The 22106-nt window shown below is 41.6% G+C and overlaps 2 protein-coding genes across 3 annotated transcripts; one reads left to right on the forward strand and one right to left on the reverse strand.

The window, feature by feature from the left end:
* Positions 1 to 160: 160 nt before the first annotated feature.
* LOC108099463 (protein neuralized) lies at positions 161 to 22066 on the reverse strand. 2 transcript variants are annotated; one of them, XM_017203013.2, is made up of 3 exons: positions 21769 to 22066; positions 1948 to 3686; positions 161 to 1874 (listed from the first exon to the last, which is right to left on the reverse strand). In XM_017203013.2, exons 1-3 carry the CDS (start codon positions 21791 to 21793, stop codon positions 1626 to 1628), a joined length of 2013 nt encoding a protein of 670 aa, XP_017058502.1. In that variant the 5' UTR covers positions 21794 to 22066; the 3' UTR covers positions 161 to 1625. The 2 variants fall into 2 exon arrangements, with proteins under 2 accessions (XP_017058502.1, XP_017058501.1); XM_017203012.2 differs by lacking the exon at positions 21769 to 22066 and adding an exon at positions 13054 to 13575.
* On the forward strand, positions 20163 to 21443 carry LOC108099464 (sulfotransferase family cytosolic 1B member 1-like). The gene is made up of 4 exons (XM_017203014.1): positions 20163 to 20532; positions 20611 to 21068; positions 21120 to 21183; positions 21238 to 21443. The coding sequence occupies exons 1-4, from the start codon at positions 20210 to 20212 to the stop codon at positions 21371 to 21373; spliced, it is 981 nt and encodes a 326-aa protein (XP_017058503.1). The 5' UTR covers positions 20163 to 20209; the 3' UTR covers positions 21374 to 21443.
* Positions 22067 to 22106: the final 40 nt, after the last annotated feature.

Genomic DNA, 22106 nt, shown 5'->3' on the forward strand with positions numbered 1-22106 from the left:
AGGCTGCTTTCTTTTCTTATTTTATATATTAATTTTTATATATTAAATAGTGTTAAAAACTCCATAAATGCCAAACAACTTCTCTTATGGAAACCTTTTATCACAATTTAGATTTCCCATACTCCACTCCCACTGAAAAAATAATAAAAACAAGCCAACATTCTGATATTTCTGTCAGTATTTAATGGTATTACAGCATTGCGTTTTCTTACATATATCAAATATAATTTCATAAATACATTTAAATGTTTAGTCATAACTAGGCGCAGTATCGTATTGTTACCAACTATGATTCTTTAAAAAATTAAAAGTTAATTATTAATAGTGGCAATAACATGTCTTCATTTATCCCTATCCGGATTCGTACTTATAACAAAAATAGTAAGCTTGCGCTCCAATTCGCATATTTCTTTGCTTTTTTACTTATTACATTTTTAGTTTTAATACAATCTTAGGTAAAGTTTTATCAGCTTTTCTTGTCCTTCATGTTTGATCTGCTTGGTATTGTTAATTAATTATTGGCAATTTTCTAACTGCATGGTTGATTTAGATGGGCATTTCATTTCCATATTTCATTTAAGCTGTTGGTACAACATACAAGTCTTTTGTTCTATGTTTATAGTTAAATATATTTAAATCTGCTTTAAAATACGTGCACTACTTAAGTTTAATTTAAAATGCGGCTTCATTAAAATTGCTTAGCGTGCTTAATACGTCTTTTGTGTGGTGTCTTTGTTGGAGGATGAAGTCCAGGTCTAGATTAAACTTCAGCATAATTCGTTGACTAGAAATTAACTTAAGTACTTAAATATTAGATTTTAACACGCTCTTGCAGTTATTGATTTTGGTTTTCGTGCATAAGTATTAATCTGATCAATCTTTGTTCAACATTTTGTGCTGCAGATATATTTGTGTTCTGTCGATATCGCTTTTCCAAGGCGTTTAGGAAATTTCAAGCGTTTCCTTGCTGGAAAGTAGTCAGTAATTGCTTCTTTTGTTTTCATGCCAAAGAAGATTAATTTGTAGTTGCTGCAAGCTTAAACATAACTTTTCAAATCCGTTAACAATTTTTTTCTTTGCATTTCAAAACATTTAGCACCAAAATGATTATTTACCAAATAAAGAATCGTAATTTCGTGTTTGATAATTTTGCACATAGTTTGGAATTTAGAAATGGAGAAAAACTAAGAAAATTTGCAACAACTCCCAATTTGAATCCAAAATACAACTAATTCCTATACAATACTTTGGTTTAATAGTATACCTCACGCATGAGAGCGCGGTTTAACTCTTGCAAAAAATTTAAAACGGTAGATAGATAAATCGATTTGATTGAACAATACATAGTTTTGGCTCTCGGCGCACTTACTTATAACATCACAAAAAATTAAACATACATGTAGATGGTACAGGATAAATTAGGTGACAGATGTGTATCCTTATCAACTAAACTACTTCATCTTTAGTCTGCAAAAACAATGTCTATTCCCCAATACTTTTTTTTCTTTTGCGCGCGATTGCGTTTAAAATGCAACAACTTGTGTTCGTGATGTGGTGTGTGCAGTGTTAGTAGGTTTGATTGCGAGTAAAGGTTGCTTGGCTGGGAAGCCGCGGCGGCGTCCCTTCTACGTGGTGTAGGTGCGGATAACGTCGCGAATCACCGCCCGGCACAGGGGACACTGGCCGCCGCCCACGCCGCGCCACTGCTCGATGGCGCAGTCGTAGCACATGCACATGTGTCCGCACATGTACAGCACCGAGTCAATGGGGTTCTCGTAGCAGATCGTGCACTCGGCACTCGAATCGGTGCTCTGCTGGTCGCTCAGGCTGTCCTTCCACTTGCTGCCGGCATTGCTTGTGCTGTTGGCAACGGGCTGCAAAAGCGACGAAAAATGTGGATTCGTTAGAATGCTATCAAAGATTAGGCAATGGGGTTAGGACACTCACCTCAATGTACTGGCTGCTGGAGGTGCTGATGAGGGTTCCGCTTGAGCAGGCTCCGGCCAGAACCCCGCTGGATGTCACCGTGGCCGAGGGCCTGGCCGCCAGCTGGCCGTTGATGTCGTGCGAGCTGCTCGCCGGCGGCAGGTTCACCACCAGCACGGTGCCGCCGCCGTTCGGCTGGATCTGGAGAATGTCTCCGTTGGAGGGCATGCTGATCATGCGGCTGCCGTTGACTCCGCCGGCTGAGGCCAGGGTGCTCGTGCTCTGGGCCACACTCAGCTGGGAGGGATGGTGCAATAGCTTGGCAGTGGCTCCGGCATTCAGACTGCTCATCGACTCGGTCATGGGCAGCATGCGGGAAGTCGAGGCGGCGTTGCAGGCGGAAGAGCTGCTGGCATTCACATTCACCTGCGGCTGCGAGGGATACGCAACCATGTTGGGCAACTGCTGGCGGAACATCCGCAGCGACTGGGTCGAGCCGTAGACATCCAGGAAGGCCCACAGCTGGAGGGACTGGTCCACATGCATCACCACCACGGCGGGTCCGTTGTTCTTGCTGATGCTCACCTCGCCGTTGGGCGCCACGAAGAAGGCAATCTCGTCGCCGCGCTGGGGAGCAGCCGCAATGTCCTTGCTCACCACCCAGTACTCGGGGCGGTCCAGCAGGAAGTCCGAGTCGTTGGGCAGATCATTGGGCTGCAGCATCGCCGGATTGCAGGAGGTCAGACCCAGGGCCAAGGCACCCACGTACATCTGCTCCGTTTTGAGGACCTGCACAATCAGCTTTTCGCCGATGCGAATGGGACGGGCAGTGAACACGTAGCCCTGGCAGAAGTCGGACTCGGTGCGGGAGGCCACGAAGCGGTCCTGCGAGAGCCGCACATTCCGGCCCTTTGTGTTGTGGAAGGGCACGGGGATGAGGCGTCCGTTGGCATTGTAGCGCAGAGGAGGCAGCCCGTTGGCCAGATCGTGGGCAATGGCAGCCTGCTCCACGCTAGCCACACTGCCTCCGTTTCCGGCCAAGTGCAGCGACTGCAGCGAGGGCATCACATGGCGCTCCAGGTCGTGCTCGATGGCTCCAGTGTGGCCGGGCAGGGATCTCCGCGACTGCTGGTGCGGGTGGTGGGGATTGAGGGCGGCAGAGGCGTTGGCAGTCGGCTGGACCAGCTGCTGCTGGGCGGGCACAACGGTCATCGGCATCGAAGCCGGCTGCTGCTGGTACATGTAAATGCGGGAATCCAGGAACTCAATGCCCGTGCAGTTGCCGTAGATGTCGATCACCGTCCACAGCAGACTCCTTGTATCGATCCCGGACAGAATGACGCCCTTCTCCTCGTTGTTGATGCCATAGATCACATCGCCAGCTCCGTTGACATAGTAGTAGAGTATGTTGTCCTTCTCGCAGTACTGCTCGTGCAGAGCCTTCGCCCAGAAACCGGGCCTGTTCGTCAGATCCGGACAGGCGTACTTGGGCAGCGTTCCCTCCAGCGTCACAGGATCGTTGCTGGTGAATCCAAAGCGGATGCCTCCATTCCAGTTGTTCGAGATCTCCGCGAACTTCACGCAGATCTTCTCGTTGATGCGAACCGGGCGGGCGGAGAAGGTGATGGCCCTGCAGAAGCTCTCGAACCGACGGGCCAGAGTTCCGTCCCTCGAGATCCGGATGTTGTCGCCGTGGACGCTGTGGAATTGCAGAGGTGGCAGGTTGTTGGGACCAGGACATGAGGAGGGCGAGCGGCGAACTGCAATGGCAAAGGCGAAAGTTTGGTTAGTTAAGTTGTGAGAAAGAGTGTATCCCATATTTCCTATTATATCTGATTAAGATCTTTTCAAAGCCGCATTCCTCGCCTTCAACAAATGGCTGCCTCCACAGTTCATCTATCTATTAGTTACATCTCAGCCACATTGTTTTAAAATATCTTTCCCAAAGCCAGATCGAATTACGCATCTTCAAAAGATGTCTATGTATTTCTCCAGGTAGCCGAATGTTCAACCATGTGCTCGCGATCGAATTACGCAGAAGCCTGAACTGATCTTCCGGGCGAGTCAATAACCCCCAACCCAAGACCCAAATTTAGTTGGATTTTAAGCACAAGGCACGTGACTGGACTGAAGACTATTGAACTATTCAATTTGGGGATCAGTTCCATGGCAAAAGTGCAGTAATCGCTCAGACAAAAAGGTTCACTAAAGGATTTACCATGGTCATCGCCAGCTGGTGGCATATTTTCTTGGAAAATCGAAGTCACAAACGCATGAAGTACAATAATTTCTTCAAGGAAAAGAAAATATTATTGTAGCTAGGGGAGTTTTGAAAATATCCGACAATGACTGAAATTCAGATACAGAATTTGTTAAATTTTCTTTTAATTAAGAGAATGTTTGTTAGAATTGTTTAATGGTTTTTCTGGCAAGCTGACTGTGAATTTCTTGCACTTTAATGGGGAAGCCCTTCGGTGACATCCGATGGCTTGGGGAATCCTCAAAATGTATTCCCGAAATTGGCTTAATTATTGCACCTTGCAAATCGACACACATCAGCAGCTGCTGACAATTACAGCAGAAGACGGCGCTGGAAAAAAGTCTACAACCGATCCATATGGCCATATAAATAATTACTCGAAGAGGACTCTTAGGACGGCGACTGGTTTCTCTTGAGGTTGCAGGAATGCCGAACATCAGACGATTCCGGCGGCATGCCAACAGTTGCGTTGAAAAAACATAAAGCCCAGTTTAGTTTACTATATAAGAAACCTGGCGAAGGACCTGCAGCAGATGAGGCTGATGTTGATGGTGATTACCATGTTGATATGCGGCGCGTGGCACTGGAGATCAATGTGTTTGCTTTGGAGCGGCATGTGGCAGCTGTCCTTTTTCCTTTCTGCTTTTTCTTGGTTCCCTTTGCTGGCTGCCTTTGTGCCGAGCAAGAAGTGGGAAGGTCAGAAGAAAGCAGCTGTACGGCTGGAACAGGTAAAACTACCCCTAAAGAGCGTCTGTCCCCGTTTTTCGAGGGTAGTTTTTAACGTTTTCGATCGCTCAGGGGTTGCAGTTCAACAGTCTGCAGCTGTTCAAATTTCGAAAAACCCTGTAAGACAGCAGATACAAGATACAAATGCTTCGGCTATCTGCAAGATTTCCTGGGCTTCGTTCGCAGTGCCTCAGTGTCTTCGGGGTTGAAATTTAATCCTCAGACAGGGCCAATGACTTGCACACGAAATCTGTACTGTCGTCTGCTTCCCGAAAAATCCTCAATCCTCAAGTGCTTCCGCTGCAGGAAGTGGAAAGGGAGCACCAGCTTCCGGTGGCTCCCATTCTGAGGGAAAGAAAGAGCGCGGCTTCGGAGATCCCAGAAGCCGGAGGAGAAGGAGAAGAACGAGGGAGAAAGCCTGGCCTGAAGACTGTGACTGCCAACCATCCAACCATCCATCCATCCATATTTATGAATTGACCGCGACGAGGAAGTAGGAAATCACGTAGTACGCGTATACGTGTATTGGATTGGGCCTATTAGCTGTTAGCTGCAGGATGTTGTCGTCTCCCCAGCCTGGCCAACTGGCGACGCCTACTTTTTATCGGCCCAGACCCAGACAGTCGTCAGTCAATGGATGGAATTGCAGCGGGGCTAACACAACAATTCGCTGGCATGAATGAATGAATGGAGTACGCGGCTCGCTTTTTCCCTGAAGTCCCAGTTGAAACGGTGCTTAGGCGACGCGTCGATACTTTCAATTAGCCTGGCCACAATTAATTAAGAGCTGCGATTGTCTCCGCTCGAGGCTTTAATGATGATCTCCGCCCCATGATAACTAATTACATTAAATTTATGAACGATGAGCGATAGCTTTGTTGGATGGAAAAGCTGGGAAGGAAAGCAGTACAATAACTATTGTCAACTAGGCAACAATATTAATTAGACAATTTAATCTTTCAGGGAAAAGTGTGTTTGGAAACACAGTTTTAAACATTTTCCGGAAGGGTTCTTTCATTCAAGTAAACTAGCAACAGAAAGACAATTATTTTATCGCATTTTCCCAGGCCCTCCGATCATCGCCCTAATGCCGATCGTCAGGTTTCGACATAATTTGGCCAACTAACATCTGGAGATGAAAAGTTCAAACTTTCGGTGGTCATGATGCGTTTGGAGTTGGCCGCTCCGCCGAAAAGGTTCCCAAACGCGGCCCGAATGGGAGAAACGAAGCACCGGAGCGGAGCATCCGATCGACTGCCAACGATCTTGCCGCAGTTGCAGGCAAATTTTCGTAGCTTGCCAAAAAGGAAAACCTGATTTACCGTTCGGCGCGGACGGATTCAGCGACGTCTTTGGATTCGCCAACAGCGAGCGGGCTGCAAAACATTTCCCACGCTGAGCACTGGGCAAAAATCAAACACAAACACTGTAGAGACAATTCCCACGACTCCAAATTTGTATATATAGGAGATATATAGTAAATTTGCGGCTGCCGAACACCGAAAACCTGTAACAAGCCTCGGTAATTGCGAGAAGAGAGTGCGCCGCCGCTCGGATCTTCCCGAATCTCTGGAGAACCGGGGAACTGGAGAAGCTGCAGCTGAGCGATCGGATCGAGCGGGTGGAAAATGTGAAAATCATGCAGGTGTCATAAAACAAAACCCCGAGCACGGACAAAAAAAAAAAAAGGAAATCAAAACCAGTGAAGCAATCGGTGCGGCGATTGTGCGGCCATCGTTAGGCGAAATCATTTTAACGATCCGATGAAGATCTCCAAACATTCAAAATCCCATTGAGCCGACGTCATTAGATTTCGATTGGCACTCGTGAGTTGAGTTGGCGATCATTAAAGCCAGATTACGTTGATGTCTGAATGAAGGCTTACAAGTTGATCTTATGTGAAGTTAATCTGGAAATTACGAGCTGTTCTAGCAAATCACTTAAAAATTAATGATTATTTTTGGGTGCTGCAACTTGAAATAATTTTACCTTTCATAAACAGTTACCGAATTACACAAAAAGCCATTCATTATTTTATGGCCTGCAAAGCACTGCCTTCCTCCCCTTCACCGCCCACTTGAACTCCCTCATTTGCACCGATTGAGGTCACAGGTCACGTGCCTGAATGTTCCTGCTCTTGTTTGCCCACGTGCATGAGTCAGGGGACGTGTGCGGACAATTAACACGCCGGAGGTCGTTTAATTGCACCGGAAGTGTCCCATAAACGCTGGGGCCTTCGTCCAAAGAGACCGACGGCTTGGCGAGTGGATCAATGGATCATTTACAAATGGTATCAATTGGTCAACCATTTGGCATAAATTATCGGCGTTTTGCAGCGCGGCAATCAGTCAGAACGAGTGAGTGGGTGAGTGAGTCGGATTGAGTTGGACTAAGCTTTTGACTTCCACGGGCTTGTCAATGGATCGTCGACCCACGCCGATTGTAGGTTATAAGCGTATCTGGCCACTCCGCATAGTGTTTCTATATTCATTTTCGACATATCAGTGAAATTAGTTGAGGAAACAGCGTGTGGGTCGTTTGTTAGTTAGTTATAGATTGGCTTAGACTGTGGGCAGTAAAGGCGGGCGTTGGTCGGAGTTTGAGATCTGAACAAGTGCCTCTCGAAAGGCTTGTAAAACAATTCTCACAGCAATAAAAGCAATGTCACTTTCTTGTCTTAAATATAGATAAATTAAGCTAATGAATGCTAATGAATCGCTCACAAACAAACAATTTGCGTGGGGCGGCAAAGTATGAAAGTTTTCTGGTTTTCGGAATAAAAGTTTTTCTTCTCCTAATTGATACCTTTCAATTACCGAAAATTTCTGTGCGATCTAACATTGCCACTAAACTTTATATCACCTTTTTCCAGTTTTCAGTTGATTTACAGCTAAATCCACTTATCAGAGTTCGACTGCAATGGAAAGCCCCATTGAGTGGATGCGAAAACCACTTCCGTTCTGCTTGAAACGCTGACCAGTGCAGCGGAAATTGCACTGCGATCCACTCATCACGGGCTGCTGGAGCGAGGAACTCTCTCTTCTGGTGTGGATTCCCCACCGGTTTTGCCCCTTCTCTCTGGTAACTTTAGAAGACTAGCAACAATGGACGATAACATAGACTCGGCAAATATAATAAAAATAATTACACAACGGAAAAAGGGGCCGACTGGCGGCGGCGGCGGCGTTGACAGCGATGAAACCAGAGGTCAAACTATGCCAAGTTGTTGCAACCAGTTGTTATTGTGTCTGAGCAGCTTTTCTTCTTCGCAAGTACATTGCACTTTTCATGCGATTAAGCGAAATCTGATACCACAAGACGACATCGGAAAATAAACCGAAGCAATCACAGCAGCGGCGAGCCTAAATAAAAACCATCTAGTTCTTTGCAAAACCTTGTTAAATTAAATCAATCAAAATTTAATGAGTGCTTATCTAAATAACGATAAGGTAAATAGGGGGTAATCAATAAATACGCATCACTGTTATTCCCAGCCAAAGTTTCTTTATCTCGGTTATTATGATAAGCATAATCACGGGGCTTCACAACAGCAAGTAAGGGATTTTACATTTCCCCAGGTATTACAAACATTTAGTTAGCTTTTTCACTTACATATTCCACAAATGACTCAAAAAGAAGCCCCTAAAGAGCTAAAAAAAATCCACCTTACATATTGGTCGCACCTCTCGATGGGTTCAATGCCTCCGGGTGACTTTTCTCTCTGTTCGATATAAATTTTCACCCTTTCTACACAAACGAATTAGTTGTTAACTCCCGGATGAGGCGCAGTTCCCCCCCTTCTAGTATAATTAGCCACCGAAAGGGAGAGAGATAGGGAAAAGTATACAGAGGGACAATTTGAGGAAGGGTAGGTGGCCAAATCAAATTTACATGTTTATTTTTACAAGCCCAGAAACAACGAACTCTGTGGAATGGGAGCACCTCTCTATCGATGCACATGATATATATAAACACCGCTTGTATGGTTGGGTTTTTTATTTGGGCGTCGAAGCATGCAAGAGGCCCCAGCCAAGAAGAACCGAACGTGTTCAGCTCCGAATAGGCATAAAAACGATCTAAATATATACCCTAAAATATAAGGAAGCAAAGAAAACATAAAGCACACAATAAACAACATTATGAAGACAGAGTTTTGAGGCTTTCTTCAAAACAAGTCGTATATGATAGAAGAAATAGGAAATATTACGCCTTAACATAGAAAATAAATTATTGTACGTATCTTGTGAGGAATACAAGCATTTTTTAAATATATTTCAAACTAATGCAACTTGATTATTTAGCAAGCAACAGTTTCCGAGTATTCATTACAGTACTGTACGTTCGAGAGGCAGAAACGATAAGCCCGGCTTTCTTCCGCTTTGCTTTGTCGCGCTTTGTAGGCTTGCTGTTTATCGAAGCGTTGCAATTACTGCAAAGGGCCAGAGAAGAGGTCCACATACATAGATGTATATAAAAGAGTACTATATACACATATAGTTGATTGTTACTCCTATAGTTGCATTTCCTCGCACTTGACTGCACAAGAGCCCCGTTTCCCCTGGTCTAAAACTCAAAACTCTTTTGTGTAATTAAATCACTCAAGCGTTGAGAGGGAGCCAACAATAATGACTGTGGAGTTGACCTGAGTGGAATGGAATGGATTTGAAGAGTTGTCTTATGATAGCAACACATCATTATTACATTATAACATTGTTATTACAAGGCCTGACAAAGGCTCTTGAAGTGTTTTTGGCCCTAAACTGATAGTTTTTAATGCCACTGGTTGCAGTATTATCGTGTAAGCCATAAACATTTAGGGTTATAGCAAAACCATGCAAATTTCCCAATATTTAGCATATTAAATACCTCGAACAGCTGCAAAGCTGACCAAATCTAGTTTTAGTTCTTTCCGAAATAGGTGTACATATTAATAACATTAAAGTTCTGATCGAAATTCGGACCAAAAACGTAAAAGGCGAAAAACAAAATTTCAAAAAACCCGATCTGCTCATGGATGGATAGCCGAACGAACAGCTGCTTGTGGACACAGGCACCGATTATAGACCCGTAGGTGTTCAGGCCAAGTAAAATCAACGGTGATTTATGCCTAACCAACAGACCAACCAACCGCCCGCTTCAACCCGTCTAAAAACACGCCCTCCCAAAAGGCGTTCAAAATTGACCCAAAGATGCCTTTGGATATCTCTCCATCTTACTTTGCGTGAGTTAATTACAGTTGCTTTTGGACCGGGTATTTTTCCTATACTATATAGAGCCATATTTTTACCTGCTGCTACCTGGATTGCGCCTTTTGTCTTGCGCCAGTTGCAACACCCTGCGGCGAAGCGTTTTTATCTAGTTTATCTCTATCTGTGGGGTGCTATGCGTTGTTATCTCTCCGACCAAGACAAAATGTTAACAATTTTGTACTACATTTGGGTCATGAGGAAAATTAAAGTTGATACAGAGGTTATTCCTAAAATTTAAACTATTTTTTTAATTTGTAACAATTAAAAGGGATTTCCAATATAGATTTCAGCTGTTGAATTAATAATATAAAATATTTGACTACAAATTTGACAAGCAAATAAGAACTTTTAAAATTTATTTAAGATATATAGGTTAATTCTGAGCAATATGCACCGTACTTTCCTTCAAGCTGCCAACTTGGTTCAATAACTGATAAACAAGTGGGTCGCGGTGTAGCTATTTTGAACAACAACACAGCGAAGATCTTTGTGTATATCCCCAACACTTAAAAACTTCTATTTATACCGCAATCATTTTTAACCACACTAGCAGGAGATAAGCTTTTTTGCACTGACCGTTATCTGTAGAGCAAAATTATCAATTAGAAATGGCACAGCTTTACAACATACAACATACAACAAAAACAAAATGACCATAGGACGAATGACACATCCAGATGACCTCATAATGGGAAGAGAGAACAACTGAAAAAGAAGACGTAGAAAAAGGGGAATATCGCAACAGATGTTTGAAGTCCGAGTGCACTTCCCTACAGTTGCGGTCAAAATGGGGTTGGTATTTGCGAAGATAAGGAATATATGTACGTACATCTCATTATCTGAGAGTTTGCTTCAAGTTGTCTAGGTCTGTTGTATAACTTATCTTGGTAAGTAAAGTAATTTATAGGACCTAAACAGAAGCACTTCCTAGAACTACTACTTTGCCCTCTAGTGTATATAAAAGCCAACTCCGAGCGGGGGTGTGCATTTACTGTTGTTATTTACTTTTGGCTAACAATCGAAGGTCGTGTGACAATATGTCCAATAATATAGGCTCAAAGGCGAGTTGGCAGCGCTCAATTGCAAACACACGCACAACAAGCCCACCATTCCGAAAAGTAAACCGTGAGAAGCTAAGTAAAAGCCAAGAGCAGATAAACTTTTTAGCCAAGCAAACGTGGCATGCCAACACACAACAACAAACTACGGCATGTAATAGAAAATGCAGGTAAAAAAGCAAAAGCAGCTGACGCCACAAAGCAACAACAACAAAGTAATTTCATTGATTACCGATGGGCAACACACGTTCAAACGGATTGGAAGCCGCCACATAAAACATAAACCATCGCGAGCTTAAACGCCTGAGAGGCAACAACACAAAACTTCAACTTCAAAGCCACACCTCTTCCTCTTTTCTCTTCTCCTCTCCTTTCGATCGATCCTGCTTCTTCTTCTCCGCGGATCGTTATTTTTTGTTTGCGCATTGTCTTTACCTTTGCGTTTGGGTTTGTTTTTGCCGACGGCGGCAACGGCGCTTCGCGTATAATTTCAAGTAAAGGCAACCACATTAAAAGAAAGCAACAACAAATGCTGAATGAGGCAGATGCAAAAACAGCAGGGGTAAAAAACGTAGTACTAGATTCATACATAAATGCTGTACTTTGAGCAGTCCTGAGCAAAAGGTATTTTTATAAATACGTTAAATTTACTATTAGCAGATGGTGAAAGAAAATATAACAAGCAAAATATTTTAAACACACGACTTGCTCAAGTCAAAGTACAATTCGAGTCCGAACCGCTATTTTTACGAACACAACTGTTGGCAGCAGGCAAGTAAAAACAGTAAAAAAAAGTAGAAGAATCTTTGCCTATGCGTCATTGAATTTGCTTTACTTTGCTTTGCTTAACCATTTTTGACCAAAAACAGAGTAGCAAGAGGAGAATGCAATTGAGCCAAAGCCAACAAAGTGAGTTGTTGTTTTTTCGCTTTTTTGCTCAGCTGCTTGCAACCAAACAAAAAAAACAAAGCCAAAAACAACAAACGGAGATACCAAATTCCCCAGCCCAGATAATCGTTATGATAAACATAATCGCTCCTTGGGAAAATTGCTTTTGGTGGTGGTATTTTCTTCAACTCGAGATCCCCAAGCTTCTTGATCAATTTGTGGTTACTTTGGGGGAATGGACTCTTTTTCGGTGCGATTGAAAATTGCAGTTTCCAGAACTGACATTTCCGGCGAAGAAGTCGTGTCGAGGTCAAATTCTGCCGACGAAACCTTCAAAGAATTTCACATTTATATTTGTTTCGGCATTTTTTGCGTCTATTTAGTCAGAAAAGCGATTACTATTACAAAAGCGATCTGTGCGTGCTCTTTAAAACACAAAGTCATTAGCTTTTTGCTTTAAACAATCGCAAACTTTCCCGTTTTTAGCTTGTATCTTTCTTTATTTGCTATTGTTCTTGAGACTCAAACTGCTAATGTATGCATAAACGTTTGCGGCTGGCTGTATTTTAGCTTATTTATCTTTGCCGCATTAATTAACTGAATGAATGAATGAGCGATGGGTCAGACCACATGCTAATATTATGTGAGAACCGCCGGAGATAAAAGCAAAGCTCCCCCGATCGGTGAATTATGTATTTCGAGCAACTTCGCACGCTGTAATTAGATGATCTTCCCATTTCCCATTGTTTAGTTTACAGAACTTTAGAAATTTAAATTTTGCTAATTAAAAAAAACTTTTTATCAAAAGCAAGTTTACAAGAAATGGATTAGGCAATACTGAAAATTACTTCACTTAACATTTCATGGAAACCGCTACCCCGAACAAGAAAATAACAAGCTCCTTGGTTCCTGAACCCAAATCTTCGGTACTAATGCGACTACTAACCCAATCCGAAGCGCTTCTTGATCTTCTTGAGCAAGTGCATCTTCTTCTTGCTGGAGAGCTTGTCCTTGGTGCTCATAAGCAGCTCGTTGCTTTCCAGGGCCAGGACCTGCGCAGCCTGCTGAGCAGGCGTGGGCATGGCGTTATGGAGCTGCATCTGTTGCAAATGCTGCAAGTGCTGCTGATTTTGGTGGTGCTGCTGCTGCGGATGGAGGTTCAGGTGGGGGTGGCTGCCTTGCATGTAGTTGGCTGGTATATCCGACAAACCCATGATAATGGTTTTTTTGGTTTTTAAATTTTTTGAACTAAACGAACACGCGAAATGCTAATGAAAATCGACAAGCTGAATTCGACTTTATCTGGCATTAAATTAAACGTTAAAAGTTCTTTGAATTTGGTTTTATCCGTTAAAACATTTTGAATTTTGTTGGTTGTCTGCGCGCAACGGAGGCAAACGAAACGAAACGACACAAACGAAGCACAGAGACCGACGACGACGGAGACAACCTTTCGCTGCGTTTTTTTTACAACAAATAAGTGGTGCTGCTGCCTTTTATAGCTTCGGACGGCTCACATAAAACCATCAACGATAGTATCGTTTCTTGTACCAGCTCTAGCTCAGATATCGTTTGCGAGCGAGTTCTCTTCCTTCCGCTCTCAAATTCTCTCTTTCCCGCTCCCAAATGTTCACCCACGACGCTAACACTTCTGGTGTGCAGAAATTCTACCGACAAACTGTTCTTTTTTAAAAGTTATACATATATTTAAATAGTGAAAATGAAGATATTTTTTGAAATTTACGAACATCGAATTCGATTTTGTATATCCTTATATTAAAAATAATAAGAATTTGGTTTCTATCTTTAAATTTTTACGTTTTGCAAGGTTCAAAAACTATAGTTCTTTATCCAAATATTTTTCGTCCCTTTGTGACCCTTATTGGAATTATTGTCTGCAATAAATGAAAATATAATTTACGCTTTTTACTAAATTCTTAACAAATATTTTTAGATATTTTCTTTTAATATCAGGAGTTTTTATTATTTGGCTCTTAAGATGTCACCATTGGTTAAGAGAGCGTACAAGAGAGAAAAGAGAGAAAACCTGGGACGCAGCTGTTTCTTATCTACTACGGTTTCGCTTTGTGCCTGCCATTCGCGTGTATTTGTATTTGTCCTCCCTTATAATTTACCTCTATGCCTCTGACTGCACCTTGATCGGGGATTCCTCCTATTCCTCTCCTGCTGTTGCTTCTCTTGGTCTCTTTGTTGTTGCTCTAGGCCTGCTTATGGTTTTTTGGCCAAACTGCTCTGATCTCCACTAACTGTTGTTCCCCTCGACTTTGTGTAAAAGTGGGCAAGTGTGTGTGTAGTTCAGCCAGGTTCAAAGCAATTCTTTCTTTTTCGGAGGGGTTAAAAGGTTTGACTCATATAACTGGCAAACTGTTTAAATTGTTCTAATGCTTTTGATCGTGAACTTTACGTGCCAGCTTCATAGGCTTAAAATTGTAGACGAGGAAAGTTAAAGATAGGGCATATATACATATGTACGCTAATCAACCATAAATACTTCAAGGCCCTTTAAGCATTTTTAATCCGTAATATCGCAATAAATTGATAAAGATTCAATGCAGAAGTAAGCTTTTACCTATTGTCTGGAACCCATGCTATTTGTGGTCTCATTTATTAAACTTAAGGTTTTGTGGCCAGCAGGATAACTGCCGTCTGGCGTCTGATCATCTTTTATCCTCTATAGATGCCACGCTGCCATTGACGGAGGATGATAATTGCGCGAAGTGCTCCTCATGCTCCGCATGCTCGTCCTTTTTGTCCTGCATCAGCAGACGAAACCAGACGGACCTCACAGCAGATGCAATTTTCAAGATCGGAAGGGATCAAGACGGGCCCAGAAAGCATTTAAATTTTGATATTAAAGTGGAAATGCATATTCAGCATCCTGGCAGCAGGCGTGTGTCCTGGAAATACATCTGCTGCTGCTTACCCGATTTCCCCTCCTGTTGTTCGTTGTGCAAAAATGCAAAAAGGTCGGAGAAGGTGAAGTTGGCGAAACAGAAACCGGCAAACATCGACCAGAAAAAAGAGTCCAACAAACAACCCCAAAATTGTCAAAGAATACAGTGAATATCGGCACACTGTTTCAGGGAAGGCACATTATTTTACTTGATCGTAATGTTTTATTTTTGGATGCTCTGGGTATACAAATTTCTTACTTATAGTAGATAACAGAAAATAAAAGCTATGACTTAATCACGTTTAAAAGTGGTTCATCTGTTTCGATATTCACTGTATCGAACATCAACAAATGGTGTCCATCTGCAGTTGCAGTTGAAAAAGGACCTGAAAAAGGGTTTGCTCTACTCTAGCTTGTATCCCCTCGCTGTCTTGCCATCGGTTCCGTTCTGTTTGTTTGCCAATTCCAGGTGTAAATTCATAGCCAAAGCGACAGACAGACGGGTAGAAAGGGATTTTGAAGGAGGAGAAAGAGGAAGCCGGCCGACCACGTGCCAGGTTAAAAAAAGGAAGAGAAGACGTGCGCCAGTTGCCTTGGCTGATAAAGTTGATCTACTTCCACGGCCCGGTTCGATTTCTTTTTACGACTATTTATTTTTATATATTCATATTTTGCCAGCAGACATCTGCTTCCATTTGCATTTGTCGCCTCGATGGGGGAGATATCTGCAGTCTGTTTTTTGGATTGCTCGCTCCCCTTTAAGCATTTCGTGGTTAAATTTAGAATATGGCACATGTGCCCCACAAGTGCAAACTTTGTCTTTTTTGATTGGTCTCCCACCAACATCTAGCTCAAGAATATATCGCTCATTTTGCTCGACTCCGTCTTAGGGTTGCTGGCCAACCGATCCCGAAGACCCGCATTTACCTTGGGCCTGGCAATTGTTTTTTTCGCCCATTGTCTTGAGAATGTCACAGCGATTTGCCTTTCAAACAGTTCCTTAACCCAAGATCCCTGCTGCCATTCGAAATCGTTGTCTATGGAGAATTGACCTAGGCAGGCGTTTAATGAAAATGCCAAATGATGATTTTGCACGGCAAGTGAGTGAGCAGATCTGAGGGAACTATTTCAATTTTAAAGGGAAAATTAGAAATAAAAAATATGTTAGAGCTGTGCATTTTATGAGTTTGTCCTGTAGTTATGGTAAAAGTTTCTAATAGAAACTTTCTATTTTAACAATTATCGTATAGTATATGTATATGATAAAACCAAAGGCACTTCGATTTTATCTGTCTGAAAGCGTTAATCAATAACAGCGCTCTCTTTTTGTAGGGTCAAAATATCAAAACTTATGGTATACTTTTTATCTAGAACATCACACCCCGTTCATAAAACGAGTAACAGATATGTCGTCTATTGGAATGCTCATATACATATCATATCTACGGTTTTCTTATCATTACTACCTCAATTCTAACGGAACTTCACCTTCAAGACAACTTATAGATAAAAACAGATACATAAATATTTAAGGCTTTAATTAAAAAGTTCCTATTACTCGAATTGGTTTAATTACACGATATATTGAATTGAAAAGGTCCATGAATTAAACAGTTTTTGTGTGCAATGATAGGTATTGGGAAATAGATTAGAAACTATCAGAATTTATGAATAATTTAATAAAAAAGCTACATAGCTAGAAAATCAAAGGAAAGTTAGAGTTTGGCAGCTGTCCAAAGGAGGACAGCTGAGCATTACTTGGCTCTTCACATCGATCGCCGATAACCGATCAATATACACATAATTAAAAACTATAGCAAATGCCAGTGTTTAATTAGAAAACGACATATGCAAACGGGTCACAGGCAGAAGGCAGAGGAGCTGCAAAGGAAAATAAGAGGGAAAGGACCCAGACAGGCCAAGGAAAAAGGAGATGGGTAAGGAGCAGTTGTGGAGTTCGGATATATAAACCCGAACTAATCCAGGGAACACAAAAGAAAATTGAAGAGAACAGAACCCAAAATCGAATTGCGCAAGCACTTGAGAGTCCGATGGAAACGGCACATGGTTTGTATATTATATATGGTATGTATATACAGTAGTGGACACGAGTTTAGCACACTATGCAATCCCCATTTTTGACCCCAATTTCACCTATCCCCGGAGATTTTTCGCGGAATTTTTTTTACGTACGTTTGCTCTATTAATAGGAGAACATGCACCGTTAATTTTGTTCCAATCGCTTTTACCGTTTTCCTATACCAAGCCTCTGAACCTAAATACCTCAAAATCAGGCTGGACACCAGTTTAGCACACTCTTCAAATTTTTAGTTTTTAACAACGGCGGTCTCGTTTTTTTTGGTTAAAGTTAACTGATAATTCATGTTGTCATTAAGAGAGAATAAAAAGATGTGTTTGCAATCCCACCAGCTTCTAAGTGCTTAAAAGGACAGCAGGAAGTCATCCAGACTCTTAAATCAGCTGGAAAAACGATTTCAGAGATTTCTAAAGACTTAAAATGTTCCCGTAAAATGGCTTACCATGCTCTAGGACATATTAAAATCAATCAAAGTACCAAACCCACCAGGGCAAACCCCAGATCCCGAAAAACATATGAAAAAAGAAAACCGACTTATCAAAAGTGTTTCTGAAAAATACCCTTTTAACGGCTCTAGAACAATAAATATCATCAATATTTAATATAGATTTATACTCGAGGACTGCAAGAAGGCGATGAAATAATAAAAATGTCCGAGGGTGCATAGCTTTGCAAAAGCCGCACGTATCCAAAAAAATTTGTATGCCAGATTTCAGTTTGCAAAGGAGCATTTGAAAAAACCACTGATTGTTTGGAAAAATTTTCTGTGGGAAGATGAATCCAAGTTTTATCGATTTGGATCTGATAGATCGATCAGATATATTTTTTTCCAAAACCGTTTTTCCAAACAATCAGTGGTTTTTTCAAATGCTCCTTTGCAAACTGAAATCTGGCATACAAATTTTTGTTGGATACGTGCGGCTTTTGCAAAGCTATGCACCCTCGGACATTTTTATTATTTCATCGCCTTCTTGCAGTCCTCGAGTATAAATCTATATTAAATATTGATGATATTTATTGTTCTAGAGCCGTTAAAAGGGTATTTTTCAGAAACACTTTTGATAAGTCGGTTTTCTTTTTTCATATGTTTTTCGGGATCTGGGGTTTGCCCTGGTGGGTTTGGTACTTTGATTGATTTTAATATGTCCTAGAGCATGGTAAGCCATTTTACGGGAACATTTTAAGTCTTTAGAAATCTCTGAAATCGTTTTTCCAGCTGATTTAAGAGTCTGGATGACTTCCTGCTGTCCTTTTAAGCACTTAGAAGCTGGTGGGATTGCAAACACATCTTTTTATTCTCTCTTAATGACAACATGAATTATCAGTTAACTTTAACCAAAAAAAACGAGACCGCCGTTGTTAAAAAACTAAAAATTTGAAGAGTGTGCTAAACTGGTGTCCAGCCTGATTTTGAGGTATTTAGGTTCAGAGGCTTGGTATAGGAAAACGGTAAAAGCGATTGGGACAAAATTAACGGTGCATGTTCTCCTAATAATAGAGCAAACGTACGTAAAAAAATTCCTCGAAAAATCTCCGGGGAAAGGTGAAATTGGAGCTCAAAAATGGGGATTGCATAGTGTGCTAAACTCGTGTCCACTACTGTACATATTGATATATTTTTGGTGTCCAGGAATCGAAAGTATTGTAAACGATTCATGTTCTCCTTATAAGGTTTGGCTTAGTATTAGAGTTCGGGAAAAAAGATTTTAAATACAATTTTTAAGGAGTACTTATTTGCAAGCAATTAAAATACATTTAAATTGTAAGCTATTTCGCGAGATATCTGACTTCAAGTCTAAATACAATTAAAAAAAAAACATGGAAAAAACTTATTATCTTGGTTAACTCATGGCTTGGATCCTTTACTTTTTTTTTTTTTTGGATATCCGCGACAGCAGTTGGTCTCGTCCCAAGTATCCGATCAAGATCTAACAAAAGGAAACTCATTTGGGACTCGGGGATGCATTTGGCAACTTCAACTTCCACATCCACATCCACTTCCCATTTCCGCATCCTCGCATGCGAACGCTAATCAAATATCAACATCGCCCAGGAATAACCACCAATGCAACACATGCGAGGGAAGCTGCGCTCCGTTAGAACAATATACTTTCTGCTGGCCAAATGTTTGCCTTTTCTGGGGGTTTCGGCTTTCACAGTTTTCACATTGCAGTTTTTCCCCGCCAGTAAAATGGAAAAACTGCCTTGTCCCACGAAAAACACAAGATCTGCTCCTTGCACATACCTTTACCTTTACCTTACGGAGTACTCAGATGCAGACAGGACATTTGGCAAGTCATAGAGAGAGGGTCGTGGCGGGTTTTTGGCCCACAGCATGTGTTTTTGTCTCAGGGTCAGGGAGTTACCACTCCCTCAGGTTATCCTACCTGAACGGAGCGCCTATTGGGGTTTACTTTTTCTCTCCTCCGCCTTTGTGCGATCCTTCGTCCTTTCTTGCGCTCGTTTTGTGAGAAATCTATGCCGTAAACTCTATAATTTATTGTCTACAGCTGCGTGGCCATCTTGGGCCTAATCGAAGCTGATTCGATTTGATGGAGGCCCTTAGATGACGATGTGGTAAGCAGGTAACTTTGGCCCTGCAACCCCCGTTAACTACACCTGTACGTTAAAGTTCGCTCCCTAAACTGATTTTCCAGAATAGGATAGGAACCTTTTCCCTCTTTCAATTTTTTACCACGTAATTTTTTTTTTACTTCTATGGCTTTTAAGCTGGCTTACCGGTATGATATCCTAAAATTCGGGAGTGAAAAAATGGATGTTGTTTAACTGTCAGGTTAAACCTGTTATAAAAATTATTATACTTAAGTACGCGATTATAAGAGATCGCTATAAAATAAAGTCGTAGCTGCCCCTCTAGTTAGTTTTTAATTGCTGTATGTTATCTTAGTTACTTATTCTTATTTTAGCAGTCCATTTAAAAACCTACATAAGTGAAGGATGATAAGCCGTATCTCGGTGTGAAATCTATATTTGACTAATTTTGCCCCCTACCTACAGAGAATTTAACACGAACTAGAGTTAGTTGCTTGGCAAACGTTGGATAGACTTTTAAGAGCTTTTTTGTCCGCTATGTATACGAGTAGGTCGTTAGATTCTTCGGCCACGATGCCAATGATTCAAATACAGTGTAACGGACCACAAGGATTGGGTCCTGACTGGGTGCCGCTAGAGCAGGATTGGAAAGCACGCTGGTGCACCCTTCCAGCTGGTTATTCAAGCGATTTTGCACAAAGGATCGACGCTTTTGAAACGAGGAAAAGTGATGTTTTTGTGGTGACTTTCATGAAGTGCGGTACAACTTGGATGCAAGAACTGGCCTGGCTCCTGCTTAATAATTTGAACTTTGAGCGAGCAAAAAGCAGTTTTCCATTTCAACGGAGTCCTTTTCTAGAGTAAGTTTTGAATTGTTTCAGAAGTTCACCAAAGGAAACTACGCGTTTAATTAATTTTTTTCTTCCCATGTGATAAAGGTATTCTTCCATTGACGAGGAAGGTAAGGATACAATAGACGAGTGCAATAATTTTGAAGGCGATTCTCGCCTGATAAAATCCCACTTGCCCGCACAACTACTGCCCCGGCAAATCTGGACCCAAGGACGGAAGGTTATTTACGTGTGTCGAAACCCCAAGGATGTTGTGGTCTCTTCGTATCATCATATGACTGGCTTGTTCCATTGGGAGGGCAGCTTAGATGATTACGTTGATCAGTTTGTTGCTGATAAAATCTTGTATACATCATACTGGGCACATATTATTGACTTTTATAGAATGCGTGAAAACGAAAATATTTTCTTTGTGACCTATGAGGAAATGAAACGAGATCTCAAAGATGTCGTTAAGCGATTATCGCGTTTTCTGGAGTGCAAAGATTTGAACGACAATGAAATGGAAAAACTTTTGAACCACTTGAGTTTTCAAAACATAAAAGGTGATTAATAAAAAAACTAGGGAATTAAATAATTTTAAGCTCTGTTTTCAGGTAGCAAGTTTGGGAACCCCACTGCCTTTATAAAAACGGTTCGAAAAACTGCTGATAACTATGAGTAAGTTCTGCTTTAAATTCCCGGATTTTAATCTTTGAATTGCTTTTGTTGTAGATTTATTCGGCGTGGTATTGTCGGCTCGTACAAGGACGAATTAAGTCCTGATCAACAGAAAAAAGTGGATGCAACGACAAGAGACTTTCTCAAGCAGTATGGAGTAACTGAGCACGACATTTTTGGGGAGTTTTAGTAAAATGTTTATTTTCAACTGTATTTTTATTGATTTGTTAAAAATATATCATACAATTTATTATCAGGTAGGTTTCACACCTGTATAGTGGTAACCGACTTTCGGAACAATCGGCATGTGCACGAAACCTGCGATTGTCATCTCTAATAGGGAAACAGCTGTTCAACAAACATGTGTGTGTGTTGGTGGTGGGAAGGTCACAAACCTTATTGGAATGCCCATAGTTTTAATTGACAGGCAAGCCGAGCTTACAACTGTACTATAGATTCCAATAGCTCAAATATTTGGTTTTAAATTTATGTTTCTCAAATCACCCACAGAACTCCTCCTTAGTCCACTAAACCTTTAACTTTCTTAACTGTCATTTTAACGAAATTAAAACTTCTATTACTTACCTATTTTACTTGCCGACTGACCCATTGCTTAGTTTAAATCACAAACTGTGTCTCCGCTTCCCGAAAGGCACAAGAAAGAACAGCAACAAAAGCCACAACAACTAGGACACACACAACTTCTTTGGCATTGAATTTTCACGTGGCCTCAGCCCTCGGAAACCCACGATTTTGAGGTTTCCGTAAACCGATCATGTGCTTTTGAAAGACTAGTTTACTTCCAGATTTGTACACATTAATTACGATGCATTTTAAAGCTTCATTTAATTGTTATTTTGGATGGAGCTGCCGGTTGCAAGGCTTTTTTTCAGTGTGACCGCGGTAGCGTAAAATTCTGCTCG

The sequence above is a fragment of the Drosophila ficusphila genome, unplaced genomic scaffold (genome assembly GCF_018152265.1).
Source record: "Drosophila ficusphila isolate 14025-0441.05 unplaced genomic scaffold, ASM1815226v1 contig_791, whole genome shotgun sequence".
NCBI classification, from domain to species: Eukaryota; Metazoa; Arthropoda; class Insecta; order Diptera; family Drosophilidae; genus Drosophila; species Drosophila ficusphila.